At 40.5% G+C, this 17,362-nt stretch overlaps 1 protein-coding gene across 2 annotated transcripts in view; it reads right to left on the minus strand.

The window, feature by feature from the left end:
- Window positions 1-17,362, minus strand: part of mapk8ip1b (mitogen-activated protein kinase 8 interacting protein 1b) — a 69,549-nt gene that overhangs the window by 5,281 nt on the left and 46,906 nt on the right. For both annotated transcript variants that reach the window (XM_023279731.3, XM_023279732.3), the window contains exons 4-11: window positions 13,635-13,716; window positions 11,108-12,232; window positions 8,001-8,076; window positions 5,002-5,174; window positions 3,932-4,035; window positions 1,729-1,845; window positions 1,078-1,148; window positions 740-838 (exon numbers count right to left, since the gene is read on the minus strand). In XM_023279731.3, coding sequence (XP_023135499.2) covers window positions 740-838; window positions 1,078-1,148; window positions 1,729-1,845; window positions 3,932-4,035; window positions 5,002-5,174; window positions 8,001-8,076; window positions 11,108-12,232; window positions 13,635-13,716 — 1,847 coding nt within the window. The remainder of the gene's footprint in view (window positions 1-739; window positions 839-1,077; window positions 1,149-1,728; window positions 1,846-3,931; window positions 4,036-5,001; window positions 5,175-8,000; window positions 8,077-11,107; window positions 12,233-13,634; window positions 13,717-17,362) is intronic.

Below are 17,362 nucleotides of genomic sequence, written 5' to 3' on the forward strand. Positions count from 1 at the left end.
ACAGTGCTACATATTGTGTTATCCTCTTGTAAAGTGACTCATACATGCATGAAAGTTATTGGTATTCATGACTTTTCTAAATAAGTGATTGATATCTTAATATACGTAATGGCTTTGTTTACATTTTCAGCAGAGTTCTGATTTACAGCGACAATCGACTTAAGTTGATCTGTAGGAGCAGAACTCAGATGTAATTTGAGGACCCCCTGTATACGGTTAAACTCCTAGTGACTAAATAGAATCATGTCCAGTTTTGCCACTGCAAAAACAGACAGATGCAGAAGCTAGCCTACTGCAAATACAGAAAAGACAACAGAAGCACTGCAAAAATAGCAACAGTTTGAAAAATGACAACAAACAAGTGTGTTCCAACCCTATCCATCAAATTTTACCTAAAAAAAAATTCATTGTAGTCTTCACTATTTGCAGCATGTCTCTGTATTTGGTTGTGATTTCCATATTTAGTAAGATGATCCATATTTGTTTGTGTTTTTAGCAGCTTGCTTCTATAATTGGTCATGTTATTTTTTTCTTAATGCTGTGCCTGTGTTGTCAAATTGGAGATTCTCTTAATTTGCTTGTGTTTTCCCACACTGCGGTTCACTGAGCTTGCAGGACTACACTGCAGATCAGAGCAGCCTTAATCCAGAGTTTACATCTGTATTTGTCAGCAGAGACTAAGCAAATACGCAAATCTCCTGCATGAAGAGTATTCATTTAACTAATACATGCAACTCACCCTACTGACTCTGCAAGGGGTTTGGTGGAGTTTTCAGACACAAACACATGGCAGGCAAATCTCTGGTCCGCTGGGTGCTTCGTAATGAAACCAAAATACCTGCAGAGAGGACGAAAAAAACACATCAAAGAGGGCATTCATCACAGCACTTAATTCTTTGTGTCACATATCAGTCATCAACTGCTGTTTTTGCATTAGTTAGTTTTGAACTGCAGTTGAATTTGGATCTGTTCTCTGCAGATAAACAGCAGCAGGGTGTGAAAATGTTGTAGTTTTTGACAGTGTTTCTTTTGCTCTAGTCAGACAGTACAAAACATTTGACTCCTGCCGTCACTTACTTGCTGTTTTTGGGGTGATAGCCGCAGAAGGAGACGTTCTTTAACTGGAAGAAGTGACTGCATTCGTTACTCTGTCAGCAGGACACAGAAAACACATGCAGAATAAATCAAGAGGACTGTTTGAGTCATTTACTCTAGCAAATATGCCAAAAATGTTCTCAATTGTTCTGTTTTTCTATGTTAAATATGACTGTAAACTAGACTGATTTGGATTTTGGATTGCTCCAAAGCTAATTTAACATAATTTCTTTCATTTTTTAAACAGATGCAATACTTTTACAAGATGTATCTCATAAGTTATGTTCACTTTTGCATTAAAATTTAGCACATGTTCAACATTTAAAACTTAAATGTGAAAAGTAACAAATGACAAGTTGTCAAATAAATGTAGCAGACACAAATGTTTTAATATTTCTCCAAGAACTGTTGAGCGATATCAAGTTTAAAGGTGCTGGAAATGGAAATGATTCAGTGAGATCTCCTCCTCTGCATCTTTGCTTGCAGTTTCTGTTTGCAGCCACATGGGGGAGACGTGCCTCAATTGTTGAATCAGATTCTGGTGTGAATATGAGCTTTTGTTTGACAGAAGGCCACAAAGCTGCACTTAAGTTCTTTCACTTTAGACACACAAAGGGACAGTAAGAGTCTTACTCGGTCACAGGCGTAATAATCCTCCTGAACTGCAAGCTTGATGCCTTTCACGCTGATCTCCAGGATGCAGGAGGAAGGCGGGTTGTGCTTCACTGTCATCCTTCTGTTGGTGGCAATCTGCAAGACAAATGCAAACAAAAATGCAATAAGTAATTTCCTACTAGATATTAATATGACAGTAATACGAAAGTGCTGACAAACTGTGATGCGTAAAAATCCCGTCAGTTCAAAGATTAAAAACGTAACAGTCTATTGCTGTGTATCCAGTGATAGAAATTCTTCTTCTTGGGTGTTGTCAGCTGTGTGAGGTGTCTTTAACTCTGCCACATTCCTGAAGTGTAGTCTGATTGATTTTCTCAGTTTTATAAGCTATGTATGAAGTTATTTTTCCACTGAGGACACACTAAAGTCATCTATAAAGTGCTTAGAACAAACAAATACAGATACGTAACATGTCAGTTCCTCCTTAAACATGCTTCCACATGTTTTAAGGGACAAAGGCTGCATATGAGGGGTGATCAAGAAGTTCAGAGACTTCCATGCTATATAATATGCCAGAAACAGATGTAGTATGTCCCAATATGTAGCATGTCCTACTACATCCAGTTGGAATTTAAAGTATGTAGAAAAGCCAGCATGCTTTTCTGGCCATTCAGACCCACAATCCTCTGTGTAGTTACATCACATATGTTGTGGTGGTGGTAAATTTAAACATGCTCGAGGCAGCAACAGTGCACAAACAGCATATCTTTCACCACCAACTGTGACGATTAAAGGATAAGGTATTATTTTGTGCCCTTTTAATGCATGCAACATAAAGCACTAAATACTTTGCAAGGGAAGCTGTAGTATGTATACAGAATGAAAAGACAAAGTATGTGATTCAGAACACATCCTGTTTTGTCAGTAGCCTAATATGATCCAAACATTATGTCCAGAGTCATCACTGGTGGCTAGGGATCAGCTGATTATCGATCTGGCTCTTTATCTTTGCTGATATTATTACGATTGTCTGTATTAGTATAGACTCTGGTCTCAGAAATGTCTCTCAAGCAGAGACTGTAAAAACTAAACAAGAGACACAAACCAGGAAGTTAGCTTCTCTCACAGTGGCTTAGGCTACGCTAATGGCTAGCAGCTATGCTAGGCAGCCACAGATTAACCTGAAACAGAGTCTGGAAAACAATAATTAATAAAGCTTTAAGATCTGGATTTTAGTGGACAATAAAAGTGATAGAACACTGAAAGATGAAGAAAATAGAGAACAGCAGGAGAAAAACTGATCAATCTCAGTCGATCCTGCATAAACAGAGGAGAATGTCCTAATTTAATCACTCCTATTTCTATTTTACGTATTCAGGTATAGTCACCCTTATTAAAGAAGAAGCCTAGTTATGAATGGCATGCTGATAAAACATCACATTTAATGTATATCGGTTCTCTGCCTTTCTTGAATAATTGGCATCATTATTGGCCCTCAAACCCCATATTGGTTAATCTCTACTAATGACAGGTTGTAAATCTGTGGCTCTGACTCAGAGACCAAACAGTGTTTTCACAGTGATAGAGCTGCAGTTTCTGAAACCAGACTAAGGACGACACAAAGAGCACGCTTGTTTTTTTCTTTGACATTCACAAGGTTGTGCATCATGAATTCGTCCTCCAGGGTCAGACTGTTGAGGCTGAGTTCTACTGTAACGTCCTGAGACGTCTGACGGAGAACATTTGGGATGGTACTGCTCCAAAAGTCACAGCGCTGTGACTACATATTGGTTTTTTGGCTACAAGAACACGACCGTCTCTCCACGTGCCTCCACTACCTGCCACATTTGGCTCTCTGCGACTTCTTCCTCTTCCCCAAAATGAAATCCAAATTGACGGATTGCTGTTTTGACACAGTTTAGGAGATTGGGCGCCCGTCGCAGATGGTGCTCGACGTGCTTACATAAGGGGACTTCCAGGGAGCGTTCCAAGTATGACAACAGCTCTGGAAGGGTTTGTGTTGTTGGACAAGGAGACTGCTTTAAAGCGGACAGCAGCCAAATTTAAATCGAGTATGGATTTAGATTGTATTTTAGGTGCTGTCTCTGAACTTTTTGAAAGCGTCTTATATGTATTCATAGATTTATTCATAGATTTTTCTCTTTAATGTTGTTTTCATACCTGCAGACACACACAAATGTAGAGAAAATGGGTGTTTTACCTTCTGCATCGCTGCACACAGAACATCGTTTCCTTTGTGGTAGGGAACCTGAACTGAGCCCAGGAACTTGAGCCGATATCTGTCCATCCATTCGCTGCTTTTAACTGCATAAAGAAGAGAGGAAAAACAGGATTAGAGCCAAAACTCAGGAAATAAAAACCTAAGGCAATAAACAACATGGCATTACATAACACATCGCATTAATATATTAAAGTACTGAAATTCAGATGAGATTTTAGTAGCTTAAAAATAAGTTGCTGGGTTGTTGATCAGTTCCAATGATTCAAACTCTGTTACAGCTCTGTAGTATTTTTGCATGTTTTACCCACATGTATCATTTCATCTGTTTTACTCCTGCCTCTAGACGATTAATCGGACAGTGAGGAGCTCCAGAAGCAGGACTTAATGCTCTTCAGAGTTCACTTTAACCGACATATCAGAGCATCCTCCATACAGGATTCCCCACAAATACGTTTATAAATGCGTTTGTACAAAAACACAACAAAGCCTGAGGCAGCGCTACAGCTGTGAACACACAGCCAAAGTTCTCTTGTGCTTCCAGGTAAATTAGCATTCCGTGAATCTATTTTATTCTGAAATGCTAAAACATGATACTGCATAAAGGTATATAAAAATAAAAAGTCTATATCTGTAGTGATAGTTACATTTTACTATCTCATATTTTTTTTAATAACTCAACTTCGACTCGCAATGAATGCTGACAGTATTACTGTTTTATACTTGTTGAAATTAGGCGTTTGAATTGCCTTGTCGGTGTCAAAACAGATTCTCGTTCATCTCAGAAAACAGACCAGTTAGAGACCAACGGAAGTAATAAACAGAGAAAAATATTGTCTGGTGTTGAACAAATGATGTGAAAAGTTGTATCACTACTGTGGTCATTTCTAATGTTCAAAGCATGATTTCTCTAAAACGAAACTAAACATCTGGCCTTAGAAATGCTTCATTAAACAGTGGTTTTGTGCATGGTTTGAGTGTCAGAGGACATTTCAGCATCTTTATTGTAACATTCAGAGTTGGCCTCCTCCCAATCCCGGCAGGACCAGTACCTTTGTAGCTCTCGGCGTCCTTGGTCACCTCTATGGCGTAGTAGGCGGGGAAGATCCCACGGGCGCCGGTCCGCATGTTGTAACCTTCGTACCAGTAATCCTCCGCCTGGACCTCCACCAGCAGCGGGTCGTCCACCTCCAGCTCCAGCTCATCGTCGTGTCGAGGCACGAACCTGACGAGACAGATGTTATGAGCTGGATGACCACCTTATGCAGCTTCTGCTCCGGAGACATTCCTCAAATATAGTCATTATTCTCTCATAAACAGCTCAAAACACAGGACTCAATGCCTGCTTTTAATCGAAAAAAAAAAATTTTTTTTCACATCCAATTTTTGACATTCCATTGAAGATAAAACATGAAATAATGATAAGACCAAGCTACAGCTGGCTAGTCAGCTGTGATGCTAATGTTCCATACCGTCATATGATGTGTTGGTGCACAGAGATGCTCCTGTTCGCATGAATGCATCGCTGTTTCTCACCAATGTTTTTCTCTTTTTTAATCAGCCTGAGGTCTTTACAGCAGCTGTAAGTCCTCGCTGTTAACTGGAGTGTGACTTATTGAGGATATATAAAGAAATTCTGTGTATTTTGGTGCTCAAAGAGAGAAAAAAAAGGGAAGTGAGTGATGGAGATGGAGGTCTTAAAGGAGAATTCCAGTTTTTAATACATGGTTGACATAATTACACCTCTCCTGAGAAGCATTCTTGTCATTGCTGAGAGTCGCTGTCAGATGATCAGACATGTAAAAGGGTTTAAAGCATTAAACTGTCACTTGGAAACCTTTTCTCACTTTGCTAGTGATGATTCAAGCCTGATTTCACTATTAAATGTCTGAGAAAAATAGCTTTATAGACACTGGGCTATAATTTTACTAACATTTGACTTCAAAAGAATCTGAGAAATGCTGAATGTGCATCAACTTTTTAACTAATGTCAGCAACCAGTGTCTGTGGAATACAATAATATTTATACAGAATATACAGGTATAGACTTTGTAACTAAAATTACGATTATGAGATTCACAAAAATCTCACCTTTGCTGAAAATAAATCTGACAGAGCAAGAGAGAAGAGCATTCAGACAAACCTCTTCTGACTCCAGAGGCCTATTATCTCAAATACTTATTTGAATATTTAAAATGCATTAGTCAATATGAGCACTGAACATTTTAATGAATACTCCAGGTGCCCTGACCCTTGTTACAGGCCGTACTGCTGCAGTGCTGTGTGTTATTTGTGTTGCAGGGTTTCATCTGAGTGTAACTGACTGTAATGAAGAACGCATGGCCAGCGTTGTACAAGGTTATTTTTACTCCACCTGCACACTGACAACTTTTATGGCATTTATCCAGGTTGCTTTCTCCTGACTAGATCCTTGCTTGTGTTGTATCTACTCTCACATGTGCGCTGCTTTGGATAAAAGCATCTGTTAAATGAAATTGTAGAATTGTAGAAGTGTGTCTGTCTCCACACCGTGCTTTTGTTTGCACTATGCTGTGGTTTTGTTTTGCACCGCACCTCACACACACCAACACTATACACTACCAACAGCGATCTTCACACTTCATGCTTATTTCATTCATCTGTCTTAACAAATATTGGTTAATTATAGTTGAGCTGACAGTATCTTCCTTATTTACTGTAGCCTGCTAAGTGAGCTGAGCTGCAGAAAAGAGAAAATTCATAAGGTAACAACACAGCAAAGAGTGAGCTGTGCTTAGTTTCCTATTGTCAAACTGTGATAGAAAGTCGTCATTTCATATAAATAATGCAAAAAACCATAAATATCTCCCTCTCACACACACCAGAACTGTCCAAAGAGTCTCGAAAAACCTAATAGACACATAGAGTACATAGCGTAGTCTGCATGCATACAAATATATATGCACTACTGTTCAAAAGTTTGGAGTCATCCAGGCAATTTCATGTTTTCCATGAAAACTCACACTTTTATTCATGTGCTAACATAACTGCACAAGGGTTTTCTAATCATCAATGAGCCTTTCAACACCATTAGCTAACACAATGTAGCATTAGAACACAGGAGTGATGGTTGCTGGAAATGTTCCTCTGTACCTCTATGGAGATATTCCATTAAAAATCAGCTGTTTCCAGCTACAATAGTCATTTACCACATTAACAATGTCTACACTGGATTTATAATTAATTTAATGTTATCGTTATCTACAAAACAACTGATTTTCTTTCAAAAATTAGGACATTTCTAAGTGAACCCAAACTTTTTAACGGTAGTGTATACATATGCTAATTCATAAAAACAATAAACTCTCAATGTGGAATAACGGATCTGAAATCATGAATTCATATAAAAATAAAAGTAAAATCAAAAGAAGTGACGTTTTCAACCTGTCTGATTAAAAATATAAAAGCCTGGACAGGAATCGCAGAATCTGCAGTGTTTCTAATGATGACTGTCACATTTTGCTTCAATATATGAAAGCAAGCATACAAGAATTTGCCAAAATATGACTTCATTGATGCATGTTTCCTTGGTTGTTTTGCATATCCTTTATCATTTTCACATTCAATAAGATAAAACTCAATTTGTTTTAATGGAATTATCATGCATGTAAACTACCATTCAAAAGTTTGGGGTCACTTAAAAATGTTCTTATTTTTCAAAGAAGAACAATTTTTTTTAATGAAGATAACATTAAATGAATGATAAATCCAGTGTAGACATTGTTAATGTGGTAAATGACTATTCTAGCTGGAAACAGCTGATTTTTAATGGAATATCTCCATAGGGGTACAGAGGAACATTTCCAGCAACCATCACTCCTGTGTTCTAATGCTACATTGTGTTAGCTAATGGTGTTGAAAGACTCATTGATGATTAGAAAACCCTTGTGCAATTATGTTAGCACATGGATAAAAGTGTGAGTTTTCATGGAAAAGGTGAAATTGCCTGGGTGACCCCAAACTTTTGAGCGTTAGTGTAGGAGATGATGATGATGGTGCAGTTCTTCCTCACCTGTAAACTGCTCTGTGGCTCTGATCCTTCTCTTCTCCGTTTATGATACAGGAATATAATCCAAAGGACTCTGCACCTTGAATAAAAAAGAAAAAAGCATGTGTGTCGGATTCTGTATTAAAGATTAACGAATGGCTTCAAATAGCAACAAAAGTCCGTCACATACAAACAGAAAACACAATCGGGGGGGAACTTTGAGTTCACTTTTAAGCACACATGCATTCCTTAGGAGCTATAAATCACACTTTAATTAGGCTTGAAACGATGAGCTTTGTGTATTTCTACCTACATCCCCCCAGAGACGGCCGTGACCGCCTACTCGGATAAACTGCTGCTGTGGTGTTTCTAATGAGTCTGTAGAATACATGGACGGCATCCAAGAGCGCAGCCAGGACGATTAGAGGAAACAACCACACAGAAAAGCAAATCCCTCCGCCTCGGTCTCCTCTCACATGAATTCTCCCACGCATTGACACCGAGCTGCGGGTCAGTGAATGTCCCAGTGTTTCCTCCAAGGTGAGAGCCAGCCTAATGAAGGTAAAACCTACAATCCTTCATCAGAGGATCATCCTCTCCCTTCTCAGTCCTGCATTTTCTTTCCCACGGCGGAGAGGACAGAGATACAGTCATGAGAAGTCTCTGAACTGACCGTCTGAGGATTACATATTTTAAATTCTCCCTGCTTATGGCTCGTGGATTGAAACTGCAAAAAAACAAACAAACAAAAAAAAACAACCCTAAAATCACTGAGCAAACTAGCAGCAGTCGAGTTGCATTGTGGGTAATGTAGGCGCCAATTTTTGAAAAGAAAAGCATTGAAAAAGTGTTGCTTCTAGTTCTGTTGCATTGATCTTTATCCCAATTAGACCACCATTAAACTGATGGACTATTTTTTTCTTTTAACAATACAGCTCCCTGAGTTTGTGCATAACTCTCTGTCGAAAATCCAATGTGTCTGTTAGCACTGCAGCTTCTGGGGATTAGCGAACACCAAACACTACAGAAGACAGTCTTCAACAAAACTGGCACATATGTTGTAACAAGCTCTGGGTAGCAACAAAAGATTTGGCAGCTTCAGCTCGGTAAACATGTCATTGCCTTTTTTCCCTCCCCGGTGTTTCCAGATACCATCCTGAGAACCGCAAATGCCAAGAAAAAGACTGCGTTTGATCCAGTCGGCAGAGGAGGTGAGAAGGCAAATCCAAGAAAGTGCAAGCTGTTTTTGGCTCAGTGTCCTTTCACCCTGCAGGCAGTTTGACTGTCCAGCTGGGTTTCTGCTGCTGTCAGACTGCTGATAACAACATCAACAAAGCAGCACAAACTGCAGCTTTTACTTACAAGGCCGAGAAGCTGAAGCGACAGCATTAAATAATACAACTGCTCTAAAAATGTATAAACGCAAATGGAACACTGTCGTTCAATGCTACTGGCAAAACCTTTAGTCATCGTCGGTTCAGCTACGTCAGTGTTGTGAACCTACAGAATGTCAGGGTGGATGATCTTCTGTGCCATGCGAGAAAATTCCAGTTTCTGAGCATCTCTGTGGCTCTGCTTCATCAGCTCCACTGCTTTAAGCCTTGAACACCATGCTGCCAATTTGGCTAGACAGCATTCACTGCAGTGTTATTGTACGTTTAAAGGGAATTACACAAAACAACAACCTTCAGTGCTGTTGTGCTTCTTTGGCTGTTTCACACATACATTTATGGGGAATTTAAAGCTTCTGTATGCAACATTCAGGACCACTGGATGTTGCTAAAGTTCCAGCCTCTCGGAACGAAAACAAAATGGGAGTGCAAGCCACACTTTTCACCCTCATTGTATGATTCCTTTACAACCAGAAAGGACGTTTTCAAGAGCCAGGTGGACACAATTTCACCACTTGACCAATTGTGCTCCAGACAGGACATAAGAAAACATCAAAAAACACCAAGAAAAGCACAAAGAAATGACCTTGCACTGAGCACAGGCATGTGTTATGCATGTGTACCTTATATGCGGACACCGAATCACGTGACCTAAATACATAGCAGGCAGGAATTGATGGGACTCAGAAACACTCCCACAATTTAATCAATTGTTCCTAGTATCATTTCCGACAAATAAGTCCCGCTAAGTCCACGATGGTTGATTTGTAGTAGAATCGCAATCATGTGATCGTCAGCAGGCAGCTGACGTAGTGTTCACTTGTAGTCATAGCTACAGTGATGCCGTGCCGCTATCTCAAAATACTAAGGAAATATTTAACAGATCTGTGGATCCAGACTATAAGCTGCATCGCTGCCAAAATCTAATCACTGTGTCATTTCTGACCTTCCCTGAAAATTTCATCCAAATCCATTAGTCCATTTTTCAGTAATGTTGCTAACAGACAGACAGACAGACCAACGCTTATTGTCACATAATTCCGCCGAAGCTCCGCCTTCTTGGCGGAATAAAGATAAGGCAAAGAAAGAGAGCGCTACAAAATGGCAGTAAAGGCTCCCACACAAAACTGAAATTAAACAAGTGTGCACAAATTAGCTAAATGAAATGATGTTTTTAAATCCAGACTCCACTTTAAACAGAATAGGAGGTCGCCTCAGTCTGTTTTTGAAATATAGGAAGAGGCATCAGTTATAAAAAGAAGGGACTCATGCACTAACATGGACATGTGGCCAGATCGGATGCCAAAATCAGAGAAGCTATTGGATTACACCCACACACAACTAGTGTGACTTCACTCTCTACTAAAGCCGTCATTACTCCACTACATCTTTACATAGCTCATAGCTGTTTGCTGCTATACCAATGCTATATGTATGTTCTTGCATATTGCAGCTTTACATATTTGGATGAAGGTATATAGTTTGTAAAATAAAGTCACAGAAATGTAGTTAGTGAATCAGAACACACATTAAAAGAAGCATTATGATGCTGCCCCATAGGCAAAGTAGAGGGAATGTCTTTGCATGATGTTGGTCTTTCCAGTTGCAGAGCAAAAATTGAAACTAAACACTTCCAACTACCCTCACTTGTGCAAGTCTGCAAACAAACTTTAAAAATTTGAGCTTGTCCATTTGTTTACTTTTGTAATTATCTGTTATCAGGGCATAGCAGGGACTTACTGGAGGAGCGAGACTGTCCATTCATGAAGACGTTGAGGAACTTCTTGGAGAAATGGAGGTCTGCCTCTGGAGTAGAGTCTTCAGAGAGGCAGGCTGTGGCCTCCCTCCGGACTCCTCCTATTCGATGCTCATCGTCCTCGTCTTCCTCCTCGTACTCCTCCCCAATGGCCGACTCGTAGGGGGAGGAGACGCAGTTGTCGTAGATGGTGGCCGAATCGCTGTCGTCGCTGTAGCCTTGGTAACACTGCCGGAGACTGACGAGCTCCAGCTGAGCGTGCTCGTCCACCACCAGTGTGTATTTGACTGAGTCATATGATAAACCGCTGGCCTCCGAGCTCATGGAAGTCCTCAGTGGGACAGCTCTGCTGCCGCCACCGTCTCCCTTTCCTCCCCCCTTCCTCATCCTTCTGTCCATTATTATCCTGTCCACGTCCTCATCCTCCCCACAGTAGCTGTCGTCCGTGGCGTCGACGTATTCCACCGACGAGCCGCCTCTCAGCATGGCCCCGGCCCCTGTCCCCTTCAGGCTGAGGTCCAGGGCGAGGGAGGAGCGAGCTGAGACGGCCATGCTGGGTGGCGTGATGAGGGACTCTACGCAGGAAGCATACGAAGGTGGGGCGACGTAGACCTCGTCCTCCTCGAAGATGGAAGGGTTGGTCCGGTCTGGAAGGGGCTGATAAGGAGGTGGACCCTCTGTGTCGGAGCTGATGGACATGCGGCCCTGCTCAGTCTGCTGCGAGAGGAACGGCCGGTCCTGGGCGTTGGTTGGTTCCAGGGAGTCGGCAGAACGTTGCACAGGAGTCAGATAGATCTCCTCTGTGGGCTCCAGGTGAACATCCGTGTGGTACCGGATCCTCTCCCGGTGGTGCCCGCCGCCATCCGCCTTCCCCGTCGGGTACAGAGGAGCTGGTGTGTAGTTCTGCGGCGGCGGCGGTGCGGGCGGCTTCTCCTGGAGCTTCGAACGTGTCGCGGAGGCCGTGGACGAGCCGTGCGAGTGTCCCGAGGTGTGGCTGTGCCTGCAGGGGGCGTCGGTGGAGGTCCCTCGGTCTTTGGTCTGCGCTCCGCCGCCCTGAACCTTGTCCTCGTCGCTCAGGCAGCTGTGCTCACGTGGAGGCGTCAGGTCACCTGGAGGGAGAGCAGACACGAACAGAAACATGCAGACGACCACACAAACGCAGACGCACAACGGCCAGACGCACACACACAGCAAAAACACATGAGATGCAGACATGACCGGCGGACGTGAAGGCAGACATGGCAGCGAATGCACAGGCAGATAAAGTGAAGCACGGAGGGAGAAAAGTAGAAATGGTTAGGTAACGCATGTCAGGAATCAGGATTACGCAGCTAAATCCCCATTACTTATCAAATTCAGAGTGCAGCCAGGAGAAGGTGATTGATGCGTTATGTCATAATCCAGGCATAATATTTATTTCTGCTGTGAATGATGCAGCTCTGGTGTCTGAGGCCACATGACCGCAGCCAACAGGTGATTGTTTTTATGGAGGATGTTTCTCCTCAAAAGAGTTAAAGTCTGCACATTTGTCAACGCATCATCACAGACAGCATTTGATGCAACAATTAATCCTCTTCTCATGTTCAAAACGACAGCCGGGGAACTCCTCGTGGAGAACTTCTGCACTGAATCGCTTTGATTTGCAATTCAGATTTAAACGAGTTTTATCAGGAGACTCATAAAACAAACTTAAAATGAGTTTTTGGTGCTTGTAAGGCCACAGGATGTCATTTGCGAATAATTACATTTGCCTAATAGCCCCATTTCTATTCATTAGAAACACAGTAGGTCTAAGAATTGTTGGTGTGAGGAGGAAATAACTGTGACTGTGAAAATGACTGATGGAAAGTGAGCGCCTGAGGCACTGCTGAATTGGGCGTACGTCCAAATAAACACTTCCTCGTTAGAAAGATTTCTTTTTTAGAGACTGTAATCCTTATTTTTACCAAATGGCAAAACAGGTGCAACACTGGCAGGCACCTCTATATAAAGCCAAAATGAACTCTCCTGATACAGATTACAGCAAATGATTAAAAACTCAGTTTGCTTTTGGTTGATTTTAGCATTTTAAAAACAACTTCAGCAATGAATCATGACTTGAATAAAGCATTAAAGTCCTCATTTTTATTCTTTCTTCTCAGTTGTGTTTTGAAATGATTCTAATAGCAAGTAACATTTCCATTTCCCAACAGTTTTCAATGAGTTTGGTCAGTTTTCGCCTCACATGGTGTTTTGAAAAGAGCCGTAACAATGAGCTATGACAGCTCCCAGCTATATAAACTGAACAGAGTGTGTAGAAGAGCCTCGGCTAGCAGCTAATCCGAGCCTCAACAGTGTCCCTAAGGACCAGAGAGACGCACAGAATGCAAATCACACATGCATTTGGAAAGAATATTACCGCAATCTGGTCTGCAAATCCCACTTTTTACCAGCTAAATGAGAAACTTGAAGCCGCTGAACTAAAAGGTGAACTTGACGTTATAAAGATGTGTTGGGAAAGGAAACGCTCACCTGTTTTCAGAGGCGAGGACGAGCCCGAAACCTTCTCCTGCCAGCTGTATTTCTTGCCAAAAGAGTTGTTGTTTAATGTGTCCTGGAAAGAAAAAAAAAGGAGGAAGAAGAAGAAGGGAGTGGTGAGAAATGGATGCAGAGTTTAGACAGAGAAACAGAGACGTGAGAGAAAAGTTTGGTATCCTGACACAATGTATACAACTTTTTTTGTCTCTCCCCTCCTCTTTCTCTCTCACACACACACACAAACCTTTTATTCCGTTGAATGAGCAGGGCTTCTTTTGTCTGTGCTCCGTGGTGTGCATTTAAAGGGACCAGACGTTTTAGCAGAGCTACTGGGAACACACACAGTCTGTAGTTGCCGACAGAAACCAGGATGGTTCTCAAGTACCTCCTTTCAAACTCTAAAAGGTCACTTTACCCAAACCACACGCAAGAAGTAAAAATTTTGCCTCAGTTTCATTCATAAATACAGATAATAAACTAACAAATGTTATCCAGGAAAAGATGCATGGATAGTGTGATTAATAAATAGAGGAGTCAGACTGAATAATGCAGAATTAGCAGCTCAGCAGTGATTTAGAAGAGTATTAAGGTTTGTTTTCAATGGCAGCGATGTCCCTGTTCAGTGTTGTTAGATTCAACCCAGTGCACTTGTGACCCAAAGCAGCCACACCCAGTCTGAGATGCAACAGCCAGAGGGGGCAGTGGAACACTTCAATGCAGCCCAGGGTTAAGTTATTCTCTAAGTGCTGTATGAAAATTTTATTTAGTCATATTTTTAATGAGAAAGTCGTAAGTGAGTGATTTATAATGGTCATCTGAGTGGAGCCGTCACACCATAGAAGACAAAAACAGCAGCCACACTACTAGAGAATACACTTATAATAGCTCTTTGATTTAGAAAATCAGCTTTTTTGCAGCTTCTACAGTTTTTATTAAAGCCGTCCAAAAAGGGGGTGATTCTATTCATACAACATAGTGGGTGGTTTGAAAGCATTCCTAATATTTTGGACACCACATTACTATACATGACAGGAAGATAGGAACCTCATAAAAGCAGAATTATCTGCACAGGTCAAAGTCTTGCAGTTTTAACAGAAGTGGTCCAGATTCACACCAGAATATAACAAGTTCTTCTTAAGCCCATCTCCACCTCTCCACCATGTTTCATTGAATATATAGAATATATATTTGGAAGTTTTTGCATAATCTTGCTAACAGAGAGACAAACAGATAAATAAATAAGTATAATAACACGCTTTTGCCTTGGAATAAGGTGTAATACTTGCACATCAAAATTGTATTTTTAATCCTCATATTAGCCTTCTTCGAGTATTTGTTAAAGTTGTCAAAAAAGAGGTGATTCTATTGTATGTTTGTTCTTGAGGACATAGTGGGTGTTTGAAAGTATTTCTAATATTTCCCATCCCATTACTATACATGAGAGGAAGGTAGAAGAATTCATGGCAAAGTCATTGTATTTGGATTAGATTAGACCACAAAGGTGTAATGGAAAATATTTATAATTAAAATTATTTCAATTTGAGTTGTAAAAACATTCCGGTCACAGATTCTAACAATAGCACAAAGTTCAAACTGGTGGAGAGAAATAACCAAATAAATTTAAATAGGAATGCTGAGGTACTTCTACTATGTTGCGTTTTACACGCAAACATTGAACTTTTTATTCCACAGCTTTTATTTAAAAGTAAACCTGGGTGATAAAACGGCAACGATGTGTACCTACAGGTTTTATTTGCTTTCTTATTTAATGAATGCCAAGGTAAAATCCGTCCTTTATCCTTATACTTAATTTATTTAATGTGTATTTATTTATTTATTGTTGTGTTTACTATAAAATTGTTACCAGTGTACTTTAAAAAAATAGGCTAAGGTAGTTAAATTGAAATAAAACCTTGTTTCTCCTGGACATTTAAAAAAAATTGGTCATAAAAAATTGTCATGAAGAATCGTTAATAGTTACCAATATCGACTGAAATGAAAAACTGTATCATCAACTTTTCAGCTATGTCACACAGTCATACTGTAAAGCTTTATCGGCTTTGCAGATTGAGCTTCTCAATAGAAAAGATCAGTGCCCTGTCTTGAAACTTCACACTAGAATTGTTGAAGAAGTTTTGTTACACATATTTTGGTAGTTTTTGTGTAATCTTGCGAACAGAGAGTCGGAATAAGGGCAAATATATGCCACTAATGACACCCTTATGCGTTGGAGTAAAGTCTTATACTTACATATCAGAGTGATGCCTAATATATGACTCTCGAATTAGCCAGTTTGCATATTAAATACTTCTTCTTTGAGTTCATCTTTGGCATTTGAAGTGTATTTTAATCCTGATACCTTTGGTCTGTCATTAAAGAAAACTTCTAAATGTCTGACTTTAACATGTAGTAAAGTTTATCTACTTACTGGTATTGCTACGTATAACAAGTGATTCAAATACTTCTTCCATCCTTGACTGTGGTACAGTGTCACTAAAAGTAAATGCAAAAGTGCCAAAATACTTTGAAAAGTCACACATAAAAGTAACATAAAATCTCAAGAAAACACATTTGTTTCATGTGAAAAGAAGGTGTGAAAACCAGAGAAGACTGTGTATTGTTTAAACTGATACATATAGCTAGTGCCAGTACATTCATTTCAATATAACAACTGGTAATTAAAGCTGTTCAGTTTTTCTTTTCTGCAAGTTTACCGTTTTAATTCACTCTCACTGTTTTCATAGTTTTTGGCTAGTGAAAAAAAACTCTAAAATACCCCATGTGCACTACCTACCCAGCCTCAAACAGGAGACAGAAAGTGATTAAACCAGTGAAAAATGAAAACAATGGAGAATTTAGCAGCTAAAGAGCCAGATATATTTCTCAGGGATTGGTAGAGGCTAACAAAACAGCTACGAGAGCGTCGACATTGGACAAAATGTCAAATGAATCACAGCATTGCTCAGATCATCACTGCTGCATGTGTGAAGAAGCAACTAAAAGGGATGACATGTCAATATGATAATGTTTCAAAAGCCGTGAACCAAGGTTACAAATCATCTGAGACAAGCTTTCAGTATCTCCCACTTTTTGTGTCTCGACGTTTCAGTGTCAGAAGAAGACGGTGGTTTTGATACTCGGCTTTGGATGAGAGAAGATGGTAAAAGGTAGATGTTGAACAGGCAGAAAGAGAACTGGAAACTCCTGTGACGACAAAACGTCCAAAAATAAGATTCTGGTCCTCCTCCTCTGTCCACCCACCACGCATGACTCACTTCCTGTCTACGCGTACCAGGCGGAGACAGGGCTGTTGCCATGGTAATGAGTGAATCAGCAGGTGGGAAACAGCAGCATTGATCTGAAGTCTGAAGATCACTGCTGGTGTGAGTGTTTCAGTGACTCAACTGTGCATGGACGTGACCGTGATGAGGCACGACTGTAACAACCGGACGACGTTCTCTAGCAGGTTATTAAAACTGATAAAACACTGGACTTAACTGGGATGGTGTATGTCTGGATTGACAGTTGTCTCAGCCTTTTGTACACTTTGATTTTTGAGCAAAATTGACCACATTTGGATTTAATTTGTTCTGTAATTTCAAAACTGGAGGTGAATGACCAACTGTGCCAGCTGTATTTATAGTGTATTTCCACTGAAAGGCTCTAAATGATAAACAAATCTGCTGTTTTAATTAGCAGATGCACCTTCAAACTATTAAGAA

Source organism: Amphiprion ocellaris, chromosome 1 (genome assembly GCF_022539595.1).
Source record: "Amphiprion ocellaris isolate individual 3 ecotype Okinawa chromosome 1, ASM2253959v1, whole genome shotgun sequence".
NCBI classification, from domain to species: domain Eukaryota; kingdom Metazoa; phylum Chordata; class Actinopteri; family Pomacentridae; genus Amphiprion; species Amphiprion ocellaris.